Here is a 16,006-nt window from a genome sequence, read left to right on the forward strand (position 1 = left end):
GAAGTTTAAATTTGCAGAACACTGTAGGGGAAGAAAAGACTTTTTTCCCTTTATCCTCCTAGGTTCTTGGCCAAGACCCCTCTGTAATAAAAAGACAGATTAACAAGAGAAAAACAGAAATTTAACAACACGTATCCCTTCTGTTTGGAGTTTCCCTGGTAGCTCAGCAGTAAAGGATCCACCTGTAATGCAGGAGACACAGGTTCGACTCCTGGGTTGAGAGAATACCCTGGCGGAGGGCATGGTAACCCACTACAGTATTCTTGTTTGGGAACTCCCATGGACAGAGGGGCCTGGTGGGCTACAGTCCATGGGGTTGCAGAGAGTTACACACTACTTAGTGACAGACTTTAGATTTTTGAGACTTGGATACCTCCCATGTATATGAGCAAGACTCAGGAAAACCGAGTAACTCCCTGTGCTGTATGCTCAGTTGCTTCATTCGTGTCCAACTCTGTACGACCTTATGGACTGTAGCCTGCCAGGCTCTTCTGTCCGTGGGATTCTCCAGGCAAGAATACTAGAGTGGGTTGCCATGCCCTCTCCAGGGGGGTCTTCTCCAGACAGGAATCGAACCCACGTCTCCTGCACCTCCTGCCTACAATGGCCCAATTCATCACCTTAAATACCATTTCCAGCTAAGTCAAAAGATGTTTTGTAGGGAAGGGAAGCCAGTTATGGGAGATTACCAGGCAGAGCATGGTAAACAAGGGTGAGGGTAAATACAGATTTAAGGTTTTGTTTCTCCATTGATAAGACTTTCTAGAGATTTCACCATGACATCTTCCTGGTACAGAGAGAGAGATACCCTTTCAAATGCAGATTTCCCTTATAAATGTAAATATCCCTTACAAAAGGGTAACTTCTCTGTTTTTTCTCATCTGCTATTTCTTAAAAATAATTAGCCTAAAATGTAAAATAATCCTCATGCCGAAGAGGTAAGTTTTGCGGTGGGAAATTCTGCTCCCCTTCCACACTTTTTCATTGGCTTACATATCCATGATCTCATTTGATCTAAATCATGATTCTTGTTTTCAAAGCTTATGGATTTGTTGGGGAGATCAAATAAATATAGGCTGTTAAACCCATACCTATGTTGTTCTGATTATAAACCTAATAGGAACTCAGAGAAGGATCTGAAAGTGTGGGTTTAAGCGTTTGGGATTCATTGGTATGGGGCAGGACCTGTGTTGGCCGTGTAGGATGTCTTTGTCACCAGAGACAAAGCTTTGAAGGAGACCACAACTGACAGTGGGCTGGCTGACCTCTTCTGTTACTGAGCTGAACTCAATGTGCAGTCAAGTCAATCTCCAGACGCTGAGTTGTGGTGAAGGGAAGTATAGCATTATTTGAAAGGCCAAGCAAGGGGAATGGGCAGTCAGAAGACCTGAACTCGATGGCTTTCAGGCAAGGGTTTTTAAATGCAACATTAGGGGTGAGGATTGCAAGGTGCATGATCAGCTTGCAGACATTCTTCTGATTGGTTGTTGATGAGGTGGCAAGGTGATGTTTTGAGAATCTTAAACATCAGTCTTCTGGTTCCTGCCCGTCTGGGGGCTACATGCTTGTGCTTGGCACTTTCCATCTGGTGGGTCCTGTTTCTGTAAACCAGCTCAAAGATATGCACCAGACTATTAATCTATATCCCTTGAGAAGAAACTAGGAGTCTGATTCGGGTTTTTGACTAAACTGTTGTATAAGTAGTCATTACTTTTTGCTTGATTGCTTTGCATTTGTTTCTGCATTCTCTCACTTCTCTAATTATTTAACTGATCAAATCTGCTATTTATAACTCAGGAAAGGCTGGCAAAGCTAAAGTTTTTTTCCAAATAAGAAGTAGGGGACACAGAGGGGTCTGTCACCAGGAAGGCCCTGCAGGGTCTTGTTTGATTTCACCTCTTCTCAAAGCAGTGTTAGCATATATCCCTTTAAAAGCATTAATAGAATCATCTGGACTCATTTATATAGAGCACCAAGTTCTTATTTCCATGTGAGGGGAGAGAGGATAAGGAGAAGTCAAAAGAGCAAGTGACAATTTTTATTTTTTAAAAAATGTATTTGACTACATCGAATCATAGTTGCAGCATGTGGGATCTTTTGTTGTGGTCAATGGACTCTCTCCTTGTGGCTCAGTAGCTGTGGCACATGGGCTCCAGATCACACGGGCTCAGTAGTTGTAGCGTGTGAGGTTAGTTGCTCTGTGGCATGTGGGATCTTAGTTCCCATGTAGGATCTTAGTTCCCTTACCAGGGACTGAACCCATGTCCCCTGCATTACAAGGCAGATTCTCGGCCACTGGACCACCAGGGAAGTCCCTGAGACAATTTTAATGCACTAAGATAGGAGAATCTCATTTTCAAAAACCTTTGCTGGAAGGGTAACAGGTGTATGTATATGCATATGGGACATAACAGTGTCTGGTGTCTGATGTAGAACACTACAGCAAAATCTTGGCATGCAGAGAATGAAAAGGGGATCCCACTTTTAAATAACATTGGTTGAGGGAAAGAACTAAAAACTGCTTGGTATGCTGACCAAATAAACTGTATTTTTTCAGTGTGGGTCCATAAAATCTGAAATAAGTAGATGCTTAACAAAATGCTGCTTTCCCTGGAGGGCTCTCATGCTGAATGTGGCCAATTTTAACATAATAACATTTAATTTTTATATGTTATATTTTGATTTTTAACTCTAAATAATATTTTCTATGGATAAGTTCACCTTATGACTTCTACTTTAAGTGATTCCTGTTAATGTTTTATGCTGGCTGGTTGGGGCATTAGGTCAAGGTTTGGTGAAGAAATACTATTCCTGTCTTTTTTTTCTTATTTAAAAATTACATCAGGCTTTTGCTGCCTCAGGGAACATGACTTGACTGAAGGCGATGTTATTATGTGATGCTGTAGAGCAGTCTAAAGTTAAAAATCAGAAGTGTTCAGTTATTTATCTTCCTAGTTCCAGCATAGTAAAATAATTATTTTTCTTATTTGCATTGATGTGCCAACCAATGACATTAATAACCTTCAAAGATTTCCCTTGTTCTTAAAGTCTGCTGGGGCAGTTCAGCACCATTTCTTAGAAAACATTGTACAATATATCTGTAGAGTGTGCAAAAAGAAAGAGTTGCTTACCTATGATGAGACATCTCAAGACTAGGACAGAGAACAACTGAGGCTCACAGGGAAAGACAAGAGGAAATTGATTACAGTTTCTCTTGGTATCCATGGGGATTAGTTCCAGGAGTCCTGGCAGATACCAAAATCTGTGATGCTCAAGTCCCTTACAGAAAATGGTGTAATATTTGCATATAACCTATGCACACCCTCCCAGATACTTTAAATCATCTCTAGATTACTTATAATACCTAGTACAATATAAATGCTATATAAATAGTTGTTGGCAGGCCACAGATTCAAGTTTGCTTCTTGGAACTTTGTGGAATTTTTTTTTTCCCAAATATTTTCAATCTGGGCTTGGTTGAATCCGTGGATGCAGAACTTGCAGATATAGAGGGCCAACTGTACTTGGGTTTTTACATCTGTAAGAGGACCATAGAAAGATTGAGTTATCAAAGCATAGCTTTAGGGAAGACAGAGGTGGTAAGGGGAGTGGGTGGGTATGAGAAGGAAAGGAAGAGGAAGAAGGAAGATGCATAGGTGTCAACTATTTGTCATTCTTCATCCCAGCAATACCTGATATCTTTTTACCACTTTATTTCCATGTGGGATGCCAATCAGCAAGATACAGAGCTTTGAAAACCTATGCAAAATGCTTAAAATGTTAATGATTATGAAACCCATGGTTAACACCCAGGAATGGCCAGGGAGGGTCCTAAGAAACCAAGGTGCTTAAAGAGAAATATTTGGAACCACTCAGCATATTTTAATAATTTGTACATGTTTCATAAAAATGCTCCAAGAAGAAGAGAGGCAAAATGACTTTAAGATTCACCATGGAAATCCCCTAATTCCATTATATATATATATATATATATATATATATATATATATATATATGCCAAGATGTCTTGACTTGGATCATGCTTGTTTTGTTTTATTTGATTAACTAATTTTAAACTGTAATGGAAGCAGATTAGCTTTTGTACTCCTTACTCCAGATAAGGATATACTCAGCTTTTAATTATTTAGGGGCTTTCTACTATGGCTGCATGTTGGATAGCATATTGACAGGAAATCTTTCATTGCCCTCTTGTCCTTATCTGTGAATATCCCTCTTCCTACCAGTATGTTCATGCTGCCAGGATGCATATAGCCCTGTGTGAAAAAAACAAACTTTTTAGAGAACTCCATTTTTAGCAGAAGATCTTGTTCCTATTTCATGGAGAAAAGACATGCCATTCTACTAGGACTCTTGACCTTCCATCATCTCATCTATATATTCTTCTGCATTCCTGTCTATCATTTTATCTTTCTTTGCTCTCATAATCCTGTCTCATGTCTAAGGGGAATCCTTCCATATATTCTCCAGATCCCATCCCTTTTTGCCTTCTCAGGGACCATACATGTCGTTTTTTCTCTCCCATATTTTCAACCTTTTCCTCTTCACCAAATCCTTTCCACCGTGTGTGTGTGTGTGTGTGTGTGTGTGTGTGTGTGTATTTTGCATTTTTAAAAGGACTTAATGTTTTTAGAGTAGTTTTAAGTTTATAGCTTGGGGAGGAAATTTTTTTCCCCCTTTATCCTTCCAGGTTCTTGGCTGAGACCTCCCTATCATAAAAAGACACTAATAGGAGAAAAATAGAAGTTTAATAACCTGTGTATATCCTGTACATGAAAGAGAGCCAGTGAAACTGAGTAACTCTCCAAAATGACCCAAACCATCACCTTAAATACTATTTCCAGCTGAAGACTAAAGAAGATGTTTGGGAGTTGGGGGTGGGGTGGGGGACAGTTAAGGAAATTTATTGGGAAAAGCACAGTAAACAAAGGTATGGTTGTTATGCAGGCTTAATAACTTCGTGCCTTCTCCATTGATATGAGTTTCTAGAGATTTAGTCAACTTGCTCTTCCTGATTAAGGGAGTGTGTGTGGTGTGTGTTACTCTCTCAGTCTTGTCCGACTCTTTGCGACCCTATGGACCGCAGCCCACCAGGCTTCTCTGTGAGATTTTCCAGACAAGGATACTGGAGTGGGTTGCCATTTCCTTCTCGAGGGGATTTTCCCGACCCAGGTATCGAACCCGGGTCTTCTGCACTGCGGGCAGATTCTTTACCAACTCAGCTACAAGGGAAGCCCTAAGGGAGACACCCTTACAGATGAAAATTGCCCTTATAAATGCAAATGTTTCTTCCAAGAGGGTAACCTCTTGTTCTTTGCAGCTTATTTTGTGTGCGGTTTCTTAAAAGTAATCAATAATCAATTCAAGATAATCCATAAGCCAAGGAGACATATTTTGAGATGGCATAGTCTCTCCATCAACAATGAAATTGAGAGGAATGTGTAGAGATTTTGCGGAACCGTGATTTCCTTGGTTCTTGCCCTTCTCAAGGGAAAACTTTCAGTCAAGAGGCATTGAGCAGCTTTAAGTAGTAAGAGTGTTATTAGGTAGAGTGAAAGTACGCTCTGAAAGGATAGTGGGCTACCTGGAAACCAGAAGCAGACATGAAATGAGGTGGCATTAGGTGTGTGCTGCATCATTTGACAGACAGGTTGTTTGACAGCTTTAGGTTATTTGACCTTTCTCCTAATGTGCAGACACTTATCCATAAGCACTGAAGCAAAACCCATGGGGGCAGGGGCAAAAACTGCCATGCTAATTTGTTATGAATATGACAAAATGAGCCCTGGGTTACTGTGAGTCGCCTTTTAGGTCTTGGTGCCCGTCACCAACCTCTGCTGGCGGTTTTGTCTTGCTTGGTGCTGATATGGCTGGAAACCTAGTGATGATCCTTGGCCTCAAAACGGAGGCTTTCTGAACGTGCTCTGACCACCAGTGTTCAGGTGGTGGAGGGAAAGATGAACCATTCAGGATGGGGTGGGACCTGCTCATGTCTGACCAGCTACCAAACACTCCTGCCTCCCTTCACATGCAGTTTCTGCCATTAACATCACTCACTTTTTTCCTAAACCAAAGGTGAACTTACACTGACACATCACCCAAGGTATATAGTTTACCTTAGAGTTCACTCTTGGAGAAGGCAATGGCACCCCACTCCAGTACTCTTGCCTGGAAAATCCCATGGACAGAGGAGCCTGGTGGGCTGCAGTCCATGGGGTCACGAAGAGTCGGACACGACTGAGCGACTTCACTTTCACTTTTCACTTTCATGCATTGGAGAAGGAAATGGCAACCCACTCCAGTGTTCTTGCCTAGAGAATCCCAGGGATGGCAGAGCCTGGTGGGCCTCTGTCTATGCGGTCTCACAGAGTCGGACACGACTGAAGTGACTTAGCAGAGTTCACTCTTGGTGTTAAACATTCTGTGGGTTTGAATAAATGTATTTTGACCTGAGTCTATCATTCTAATACCATACAATATTCTCACTGCCCTAAAAATTCTCTGTGCTCTGCCTCTTTCTCTCTCTCTACACCTACCCTGCAACCACTGACCTTTTTTTTTTTTTTTTGCCTCCATAGTTTTGCCTTTTCTGGAATGTGATATCATTGAAATCATACAGTATATAGCCTTTTCAGATTGGTTTCTTTCACTTAGCAATATGCGTTTAAGGTTCACTTAGTAATATGTGAATACCTTGGGTGATGTGTCAGTGTGAGTTCACCTTTGGTTTAGGAAAAAAGTGAGTGATGTTAATGGCAGAAACTGCATGTGAAGGGAGGCAGTAGTGTTTGGTAGCTGGTCAGACATGAGCAGGTCCCACCCCATCCTGAATGGTTCGTCTTTCCCTCCACCACCTGAACATATATTACTAAGGAGCTTCCCTGGTGGCTCAGAGGTTAAAGCGTCTGCCTGCAATGTGGGAGACCTGGGTTTGATCCCTGGATCAGGAAGATCCCCTGGAGAAGGAAATGGCAACCCACTCCAGTCTTGCCTGGAGAATCCCATGGACAGAGGAGCGTGGTGGGGTACAGTCCATGGGGTCACAAAGAGTCAGACACGACTGAGCAACTTCACTTTCACTTTCTAGTAATATGTACTTAGGCTTCCTCCATGCCTTCCCATGGGTTGATAGCTCATTTCTTTTTAGCAATGAAAAATGTTCCATATTCTAGATGTACCACAGTTTGTTTATCCAGTCACCTACTGAAGGACACCGTGGTGTTGTTGTTTAGTTGCTAGGTCATGCCTGACTCTTGGCAACCCCATGAACTGCAGCACACCAGGCTTCCCTGTCCTTCACAATCTCCTGGAGTTTGCTCAAACTCATGTCTACTGAGTCAGTGATGCTATATAACCATCTCATACTTTGCCAACCACTTCTCTGCTTTCCCTCAATCTTTCCCAGCATCCAGGTATTTTCTAATGAGTTGGCTCTTTGCATCAGGTGGCCAAAGTATTGGAGCTTCGGGCACCAGTCCTTCCAATGAATATTCAGGTTTGATTTCCTTCAGGTATGACTGGTTTAATCTTTCTGTCCAAAGGACTCTTAAGAGTCTTCTCCAGCACCACAGTTCAAAAGCATCAGTTCTTTAGTGCTCAGCCTTCTTTATGGTCCAACTCTGACATCCGTATATGACTACTGGAAAAACCATAGCTTTGACTAGACAGACCTTTGTTGGCAAAGTGATGTCTCTGCTTTTTAACACACTGTCTAGGTTTTTCATAGCTTTTCTTCCAAGGAGCAAGTGTCTTTTAATTTCATGGCTGCATTCACGATCCACAGTGATTTTAGAGCCCAAGAAAATAAAGTCTGTCACTGTTTCCTTTTAACCCATTTATTTGCCATGAAGTGATGGGACTGGATGCCATGATCTTAGTTTTTTAATGTTGAGTTTTAAGCCAGCTTTTTCACTCTCCTCTTTCACCTTCATCAAGAGGCTCTTTCATTCCTCTTTGCTTCCTGCCATAAGGGCGGTGTTATCTGCATATCTGAGATTGTTGATATTTCTCCCGGCAATCTTGAGTCCAGCTTGTGCTTTATGCAGTCCAGCATTTCGCATGATGTCCTCTACATATAAGTTAAATAAGCAGGGTGACAATATACAGCCTTGACGTACTCCTTTCCCAACTTGGAACCAGTCCGTTGTTCCAGGTCTGGTTCTAACTGTTGCTTCTTGACCTGCATATAGGTTTCTCAGGAGGTAGGTAAGGGAGTCTGGTATTCTCAACTCTAAGAATTTTCCACATAGTGTGATCCACACAGTCAAAGGCTTTAGTGTAGTCAATGAAACAGAAGTAGATATTTTTCTGGAATTCCCTTGCTTTTTGATGATCCAGTGGATGTTGGCAATTTGATCTCTGTTTTTTCTGCCTTTTCTAAACCCAGCTTGTACATCTGGAAGTTCTTGATTCACTTACTGTTGAAGCCTAGATTGAAGAATTTTGAGTGTTACCTTGCTAGCATGTGAAATGAGCGCAATTGTGTGGTAGTTTGAGCATTCTTTGGCATTGCCTTTCTTTGGGATTGGAATGAAAACTGACCTTTTCCAGTCCTGTGGCCACTGCTAAGTTTTCCAAATTTGCTGGCATATATAAAGTGCAGCACTTTCATAGCATCATCTTTTAGGGTTTGAAATAACTCAGTTGGAATTCCATCACCTCCACTAGCTTTGTTCATAGCAATGCTTCCTAAGGCCCACTTGAGTTCACATTCCAGGATGTCTGGCTCTAGATAAGTAATCACACCATTGTGGTCATCTGGGTCATTAAGATCTTTTTTGTGTATTTCTTCTGTGTATTCTTGCCACCTCTTCTTAATATCTTCTGCTTCCGTTAGGTCCATACCATTTCTGTCCTTTATCGAGGCCATCTTTGCATGAAATGTTCCCTTGGTGTCTCTAATTTTCTTGAAGAGATCTCTAGTCTTTCCCATTCTATTATTTTCCTCCATTTCTTTGCATTGTTCACTTAAGAAGGCTTTCTTATCTCTCCTTGCTGTTCTTTGGAACTCTGCATTCAGATGAGTATATCTTTCCTTTTCTCCTTTGCCTTTCACTTCTTTTCTCAGCTATTTGTAAGGTCTTCTCAGACAACCATTTTGCCTTTTTGCATTTCTTTTTCTTGGAGATGATTTTGATCACCACCTCTTGTACAATGTTATGAACCTCCATCCATAGTTCTTCAGGCACTCTATCAGATCTAATTCCTGGAATCTATTTGTCACTTCCACTGTATTATCATAAGGGATTAGGTCATACATGAATGGCCTAGTGCTTCTCCCTACTTTCTTCAATTTAAGTCTGAATTTTGCAATAATCAGTTCATTATCTGAGCCAGAGTCAGCTCCCGGTCCTGGTTTTGCTGACTATACAGAGTTTCTCCACCTTCAGATGCCAACAATATATAGTCAGTGTGATTTCAGTATTGACCATCTGGTGATGTTCACGTGTAGAGTCTTCTCTTGTGTTGTTGGAAGAGGGTGTTTGCTATGACCAGTGTGTTCTTTTGGCAAAACTCTATTAGCCTTTTTCCTGCTTGATTTTGTACTCCAAGGCCAAACTTGCCTGTTATTCCAGGTATCTCTTGACTTCCTACTTTTGCATTCCAGTCCCCTAAGAGAGAATAACAGTAGAAAATGAAACAAAGTTAGATAATGTGTATACATGGGAATTGAAAGTCGCTCAGTGGTGTCCGGCTCTTTGCAACCCCATGGACTATACAGTTTATGGAATTCTCCAGGCCAGAATACTGGAGTGGGTAGCCTTTCCCTTCTTTGGGGGATCTTCCCAACCCAGGGATCGAACCCAGGTCTCCCGCATTGCAGGCAGATTCTTTACCGCTGAGCCACAAGGGAAGCAACATGGGAGAGACCTGGGAAAACTGAGCAACTTGCCAAAATGGCCATAGCCTTACCTTAAATCTTCAGGGACAGACAAGACATTGGGACTGAGGATTGTCAGTTATGGGACAACACTGGGAAAAGTGCTGTAAAGGAGGGTGATTGTGATGCAGATTTAAGCCCATGACTTCTCCATTGATAAGACCTTCTGGAGATTCAGTCATCCTCCTCTGCCAGGTACAGAGAGGGAGACACCCTTACAAATGGAGATTTCCCTTACAAATGAATAGATATTTCTTCAAAAGGGCAACTGCTATTTGGTTTTCAGATCCCCTCTGTCTTCTGTTCCTCCAAAAATAACCAGCTTAAAACAATTGCTATGGGAAAGAGGCATATTTTAGGGGGCAAATTTTGCTCCCCTGCAGTGATGTCATAAAGACTTAGGGGTGCTGGTGACTGCAGAGTCAAAAGATCTAGTCCCTGAAGATTTCCTTGTTGTTTCAGCATCCTCCTTCTGTGGGTTTTCGGTTTGAAATGGCCACTGCTGCATGTCTCTTGGTTTTCTTCTACCTTTCTGACGTTTTCCTCTGATTTATGAGGAACATTTCCTCTGATTTAGGAGTTCCTGGCCTCAATACTGTCTTTACCTCTGAGGTCAGGTCCTGGCTCTGACCCTTCCTAGCTGGAAGAGCTGAGTGGAAGAGATCATGGGCTCTTTTGACTCCTAACTTCCTCATCTGTAGCCTAAGTGGCTTCTTCTACACCAGTGAGTCTTCATCCTGGTTACACATTAGAATCACCTGGGGGGGTGGGATGTTGAACCTCCCAGTGCTCAGGTCTCACTCTGCAGCAATGACATCAGCATTCTTTAAACCCCTCCCAGTCCACCTTCCCTTCCCAAGATCCCAGTGAGAACGAGTGACTTAATGATTTTAAAGGACCTTTGCTCTTCTGTCATTTCATGTCTTCATCGTGCCCCAATCTCAAGTTGAGATTTCTTTTCTTTTAATGTTTTTACTAAGTTGGGAAGAAATAGCTGTGAAGTACCCCCCTCCATCTGCTGTTTGTTCTTATTTACATATGGTGGAACCCAGCCCACTGATTTCCAGCTCTCGTTCCCTTACAACTGTTATTGAACTGAAAACATAGCTGAAAACTTATTAAACAGAAAAAAATTATTTTGAGCTCCGTGCTGACAATTCATTATAGAACCACGGAAACATCTAAACTTCTTTATTTCTAGAATTAGTGCTAAAAATGGATTTACAACTCCATAGTCGCAAATGAAAATTTTCATTCTGGTGCCAAACCGAGTATTTTATTCTTTCTTGAGTATCCTATTAGGAAAACTGAAGCATCTTTGTAGGAAAGTGGAATTATGGTTGATTTGTACCCATAGACAGGCAGGGCCTCCCCAGACTGCTCCATGTGGGCCGCTGAAGTTAAATGTTAGCACCTCTGTCCCAGTCTTCTCTGTTGACCCACAAATGCTGGAAGAAAAGCCAGGGCAAACACATCATCAATGTGGGTGTGGTAGAACCCTTGGAACACTTTGAAACAAGTCTTTCAGAAGACAGCATTTCTGTAGCAGCCCCCTTTAGACCTACCATTTTCAACTTGAAATAACAGAAGACTTTTCAGAGCTGTCAGAGACGAGAAGGGGAGTAGGAAGAGGACAGAGAACAGCCAAGCATTTGGTTTAACCCCTGGCACTAACGTGGAGAGAACTGGGGTCCTGACGTCTGATTTATGTTGAGAAGTATCCTTTAGTGTGCTGGCTCTCGCACCTATTTCTCTGTTAACAGTATATCTTTCAATGGTTCACTCACTTTCTTCTGTGATACTGGTCTGAAATACAGAGCCCATGCTTGTTTCCCCAAAATTCTTATTAACTTACTGAAATTAGTTGCATCCTTGATAAGGGTGGACTCCTTTAGTAGCTACAGGTAAGTTATTAATCACAACCTATGGTGAATTCCTTTTCCCATATAATCCTTTTACGACCAGGCCATCACATTGTTCTTAAGGGAAGAAATGGTTAGTTTTCTTCTAGCAGTTGGGAAAAAAGGCATTTCCCTGAAAGAAGAAATTCTGCCAGAGCATGTAGTGGATCTGAAGGGAGCTTCTTTCCCACTGTGTTTAGCATTGGACTGTTTATTGTGGCCCAGAAAACCTTGTCTGAGGCTTCTTGGTTTTGACCTGCTTCTTTGGGTATTTTCTTATAGATGGAGGAATTGATTGAGGGTGTTCGATGGGCCTTTATTGACATGCTGGAGAAAGAAAATGAGTGGATGGATGCAGAGACAAAAAGGAAAGCCAAAGAAAAGGTAAGGATTCCTTTGGATGAAAAAAAAATATGACTTTTGGTTTAATGGATTTTCATGCTCCCCATCGACTGTGTGGTGGATTTTTATATTGACTGAGCCATTGACTCCGAATGACCCCAGAGTCAGGTATCTGTTTTGGGATGAATATGGAGATTTTATTACCAGGAGGTAAGAGAAAATAAGATCTGACTTACTCAAACTGCATTTTCAAACACCTTGTCATTCAACCTTTCCTTCTCTCCTAATTGCCGGCTGTAAGAGCCACATGGCTTGCTGCCCAGTGAATTTTGCCATTAAACCATCATTGGCTATGGCAGAATGCAGAGCAGTGGGGAGCCAGGGGGAGCAGCTTGCAGAAGAGCCCTCAAGGCACAAAGAAGAAAAACCCATACTGGCTGTGTGTCCTTCTGCTCCATGCACCACGTGCGCTCGTGTCCTCGGGCAGATACTTTACTGTAACCAAGCAGAGCTACTTCCTGCAAATGATCCAAATAGCATGCTTATAAATGGTAGACCATTGTGTAGGAATACGAACATGTTTCCTAATAGAAGCAGACACTTGCTTGCCCTTGTAAAACTTTCTGGTACCATGTAGCAAGATAAAGGAATAAGTGAGAAAAGTAGCAGCAGCCTGGCTGTTTGAAAATAAAGAATGGGGCCCATCTTGAATTCTAAGTATTCTGATGGAGCTGGAGCTCACATGGGTAGGAAATGCCTGCAATATTCTTAACAGGTGCTGCTCTTCTGCTTGGAGACTGCACTTAGGAGCATTTCTTCTTTAGGTCCATGGACCATCTATAACTTTCCAGGCCCCTCCCTAGCAAGGTCTGATGCAGTGGATTGAGGGTGCAGTCTGAACATTTGTGATTGTAACCAGTCTCCCTGGTGATTCTCATCCTTTGGCAGGCCTCAGGAACACTGCTTAGAGTCATACTGAGTCATGCTGAGCAAAAAATTTTTTTGTGTTATGGTCAAGGGACAAAGGGGAAAAGGGTTTTCAGAGCAGGGAAGAGACTCTGTATGATGCCATAATGATAGTTACATATGAGTGTACATCTGTCCAAACCCATAGAATGTGCGGCCCTGAGAATGAACTATAATGTAAACTGTGAACTCTGGGTGATAACGATGTGTCAATGCAGGTTCATCAATTGCAATGGATGTCCTACTCTGGTGGGGATATTGATAATGGGGGAGGTTGTGCGTATGTACTGGCTGGCCACTATGTCGGAACTCTGTACTTTCTGCTCAATTTTGCTATGACCCTAAAACTATTCCTTGGACTTCAAGGAGATCAAACTAGTCAATCCTAAAGGAAATCAGTCTTGAATATTCATTGGAAGGACTGATGCTGAAGCCGAAGCTCCAATACTTTGGCCACCTGATGCGAAGAACTGACTCCTTAGAAAAGACCCTGATGCTGGGAAAGATTGTAGGCAGCAGGAGAAGGGGACCGCAGAGGATAAGATGGTTGGATGGCATCACTGACTCAATGGATATGAGTTTGAGCAAGCTCTAGGAGTTGGTGATGGACAGGGAAGCCTGGCGTGCTGCAGTCCGTGGGGTTGCAAAGAGTCAGACACAACTGAGTGACTGAACTGAACTAAAACTACTCTACATAGTAAAGTTTATTTAACAAAATAAGAGGGTAACATTCTGGGAATGCTTAGCCTTGTTGAAATGAGAATGTGCTGAGGTTTATCACAGATATTTTCTAGAGCTTTAATACTCCTAAGATGAATAAACATTGCCATAGATATTTTTGTCGATAGACATGAAAAGCCTGTTCAGTGTTTATAGTGAGAAAGAACTTGCTGGGGGAGGAGGGGGGGCAGTGGTATTAGAGGAAGACAGAGGGCGAGTTTGATTGTTTTTTCCCGTTTGAGAACCTGTCACGTCTGTCTGAAGTCAGGTTGCTGCTAAGTCACTTCAGTTGTGTCCGACTCTGTGTGACCCCATAGACGGCAGCCCACCAGCCTCCCCCGTCCCTGGGATTCTCCAGGCAAGAACACTGGAGTGGGTGGAAGTCAGGTTAGGCGTATGCTGATGAAGGCAGGAGGAGCATGCAGGCTGTGATGAGAAGCTCTCCAGATGGTTGATGAAACTTTTTGCACCAACATGTCGTCGTTTGAAGACTTCATTTAGTTGCTGGGCTAGCTTATGATATCTGAAACAGAGCATGTCTTACACTGGGCAGTTGAGAGCACAGCACAGTGGGAGCTCTTGATCCTAGCCTGAACCACTGTGGACTGAGAGTCACTGGTGTGGAGGGTGGGTTGGAGTGAGGTGTGTGGGTTATGAATGGCTAGATACCAAGGGAATGCTCTGGGGACCGCAATCAGTTCTTTGAAAAGTATGGCTGGTGATTGCCTTGTGGGTTGTCTCTGGGGTTGTGTAAGGGAGTGGTTGCCTTATAGTTGGGCCCTCTGGGCAAGTAGTCATGGGTCCTTCTTGAAGGAGGATTATTCTCATTCCTTCTAATATTAGACACATTCTTGTTCACCCTTTGAGTTGCTCTCCAGTCTTATATTTTATTTCAAGGAGAACCCTCACCTTTTGTTCTGAAAGTACTCTTTGAACACTCTGCTGTCTTTGAGCTGAGTTCAGCCTGGCAGGAACTCACACTAGTTCCTCGACAGGTGCAAATATCAAAGATAGTTGTCCTGTTGGATGACACGAGGCTCCTGGAGCATATCTTGAATTTCAGAGCTCAGAGCAGTTCCTTTAATTAAAGGCAAGAAAGAAGGAACATTGTCTAAGAATTTCCAGCAGTTTTCCAAGGCAGGTCTGGCTCTGGACCCCAGAAGATGAGATTTTCTTTTCTAAATTAAGTGAACCTGCAGATCTGGCAGTGACCTCTGGGTGGAGCTCGTAGAACTCATAAAGACAACATTTAGGAAGCTGAAGGCTTTTATGCAGCTTTCTGCTTTGGGGTTGTTTTTGAAAAAGTATTCTTTTTCTTGTCTTTTTGCTATGCTGTCCTCAATTTGATTGCCTTTTAATAGTCAACAAGAAAGAAGAGGCTCTACCTAATCATGCCTTGAATCTTAGATGGAAATCTCTGACTATCTTAGGGGCTTTGTCTTTCTGATACTGAGTAGCCCCTGCATTAAGACAGGATTTGCCTGCATCTGAAGTGGAGGTGAATAATTCGCCTGCTCTTCCTGGTATGACTTGGCACTGTTCTTTGGGCATGTGTTGTATGCAGTATATCACCCAGGCGGAAGATTTCTCATCAATAATAGTGCCCACACTGGGCCAGTGCTGAGTCACTTGGCAACCCATTGGGAAAGCTGGAAAAATGTTCTGATTTGTGATGGGGAGAAGCTTTTCTTTCCTTCACAATCAGGCTCTGGTCTGCAACTAATTACAGTGCCTCCTAAGGGATGTTGACCTTAGCATTCCCCAGTGACCTGCCTCCTGAGCAGGGAGGGTCCAGATGCCTAACACCTTGGCTTTTGTGCTGGTTACTCCAGTCTCAGAACAGAAGTGTGGGGCTGCGGCTTTGTGTGCTGTTTCCTAAGGGTGATCACTGTAAAAGAGAAACAAGGAGTGAGGTGTGCGGGTTATGTAAGGGAGTGTAACCTCTGCTTCTGTGAATGAAGGATGGGTTTGTTATCTCAGTCTCCCTGCCTTTCCACCCAGGAGATCACGAGTGGTTTTGTTTTGTGAAACCAACAGCATAGGTTTCAAAATGGAAATTTAGTCTGGTCAAATAAAACCAATTTTTGTTTAGGATTCTATGTTCCCTGCAAGCATATGCTCTTATTATAAACAAGCAGCAAAGGACTGGAGGCCTGCTAATTTTTTCCAGCTGTCATAG

At 42.6% G+C, this 16,006-nt stretch overlaps 1 protein-coding gene across 5 annotated transcripts in view; it reads left to right on the top strand.

Moving 5' to 3' along the window:
* Positions 1-16,006, top strand: part of PHEX (phosphate regulating endopeptidase homolog X-linked) — a 227,349-nt gene that overhangs the window by 105,545 nt on the left and 105,798 nt on the right. For all 5 annotated transcript variants that reach the window (XM_044937419.1, XM_044937416.2, XM_044937415.2 and 2 more), the window contains one exon: positions 12,082-12,183. In XM_044937419.1, coding sequence (XP_044793354.1) covers positions 12,082-12,183 — 102 coding nt within the window. The remainder of the gene's footprint in view (positions 1-12,081; positions 12,184-16,006) is intronic.

This window comes from Bubalus bubalis, chromosome X (genome assembly GCF_019923935.1).
Source record: "Bubalus bubalis isolate 160015118507 breed Murrah chromosome X, NDDB_SH_1, whole genome shotgun sequence".
NCBI classification, from domain to species: Eukaryota; Metazoa; Chordata; class Mammalia; order Artiodactyla; family Bovidae; genus Bubalus; species Bubalus bubalis.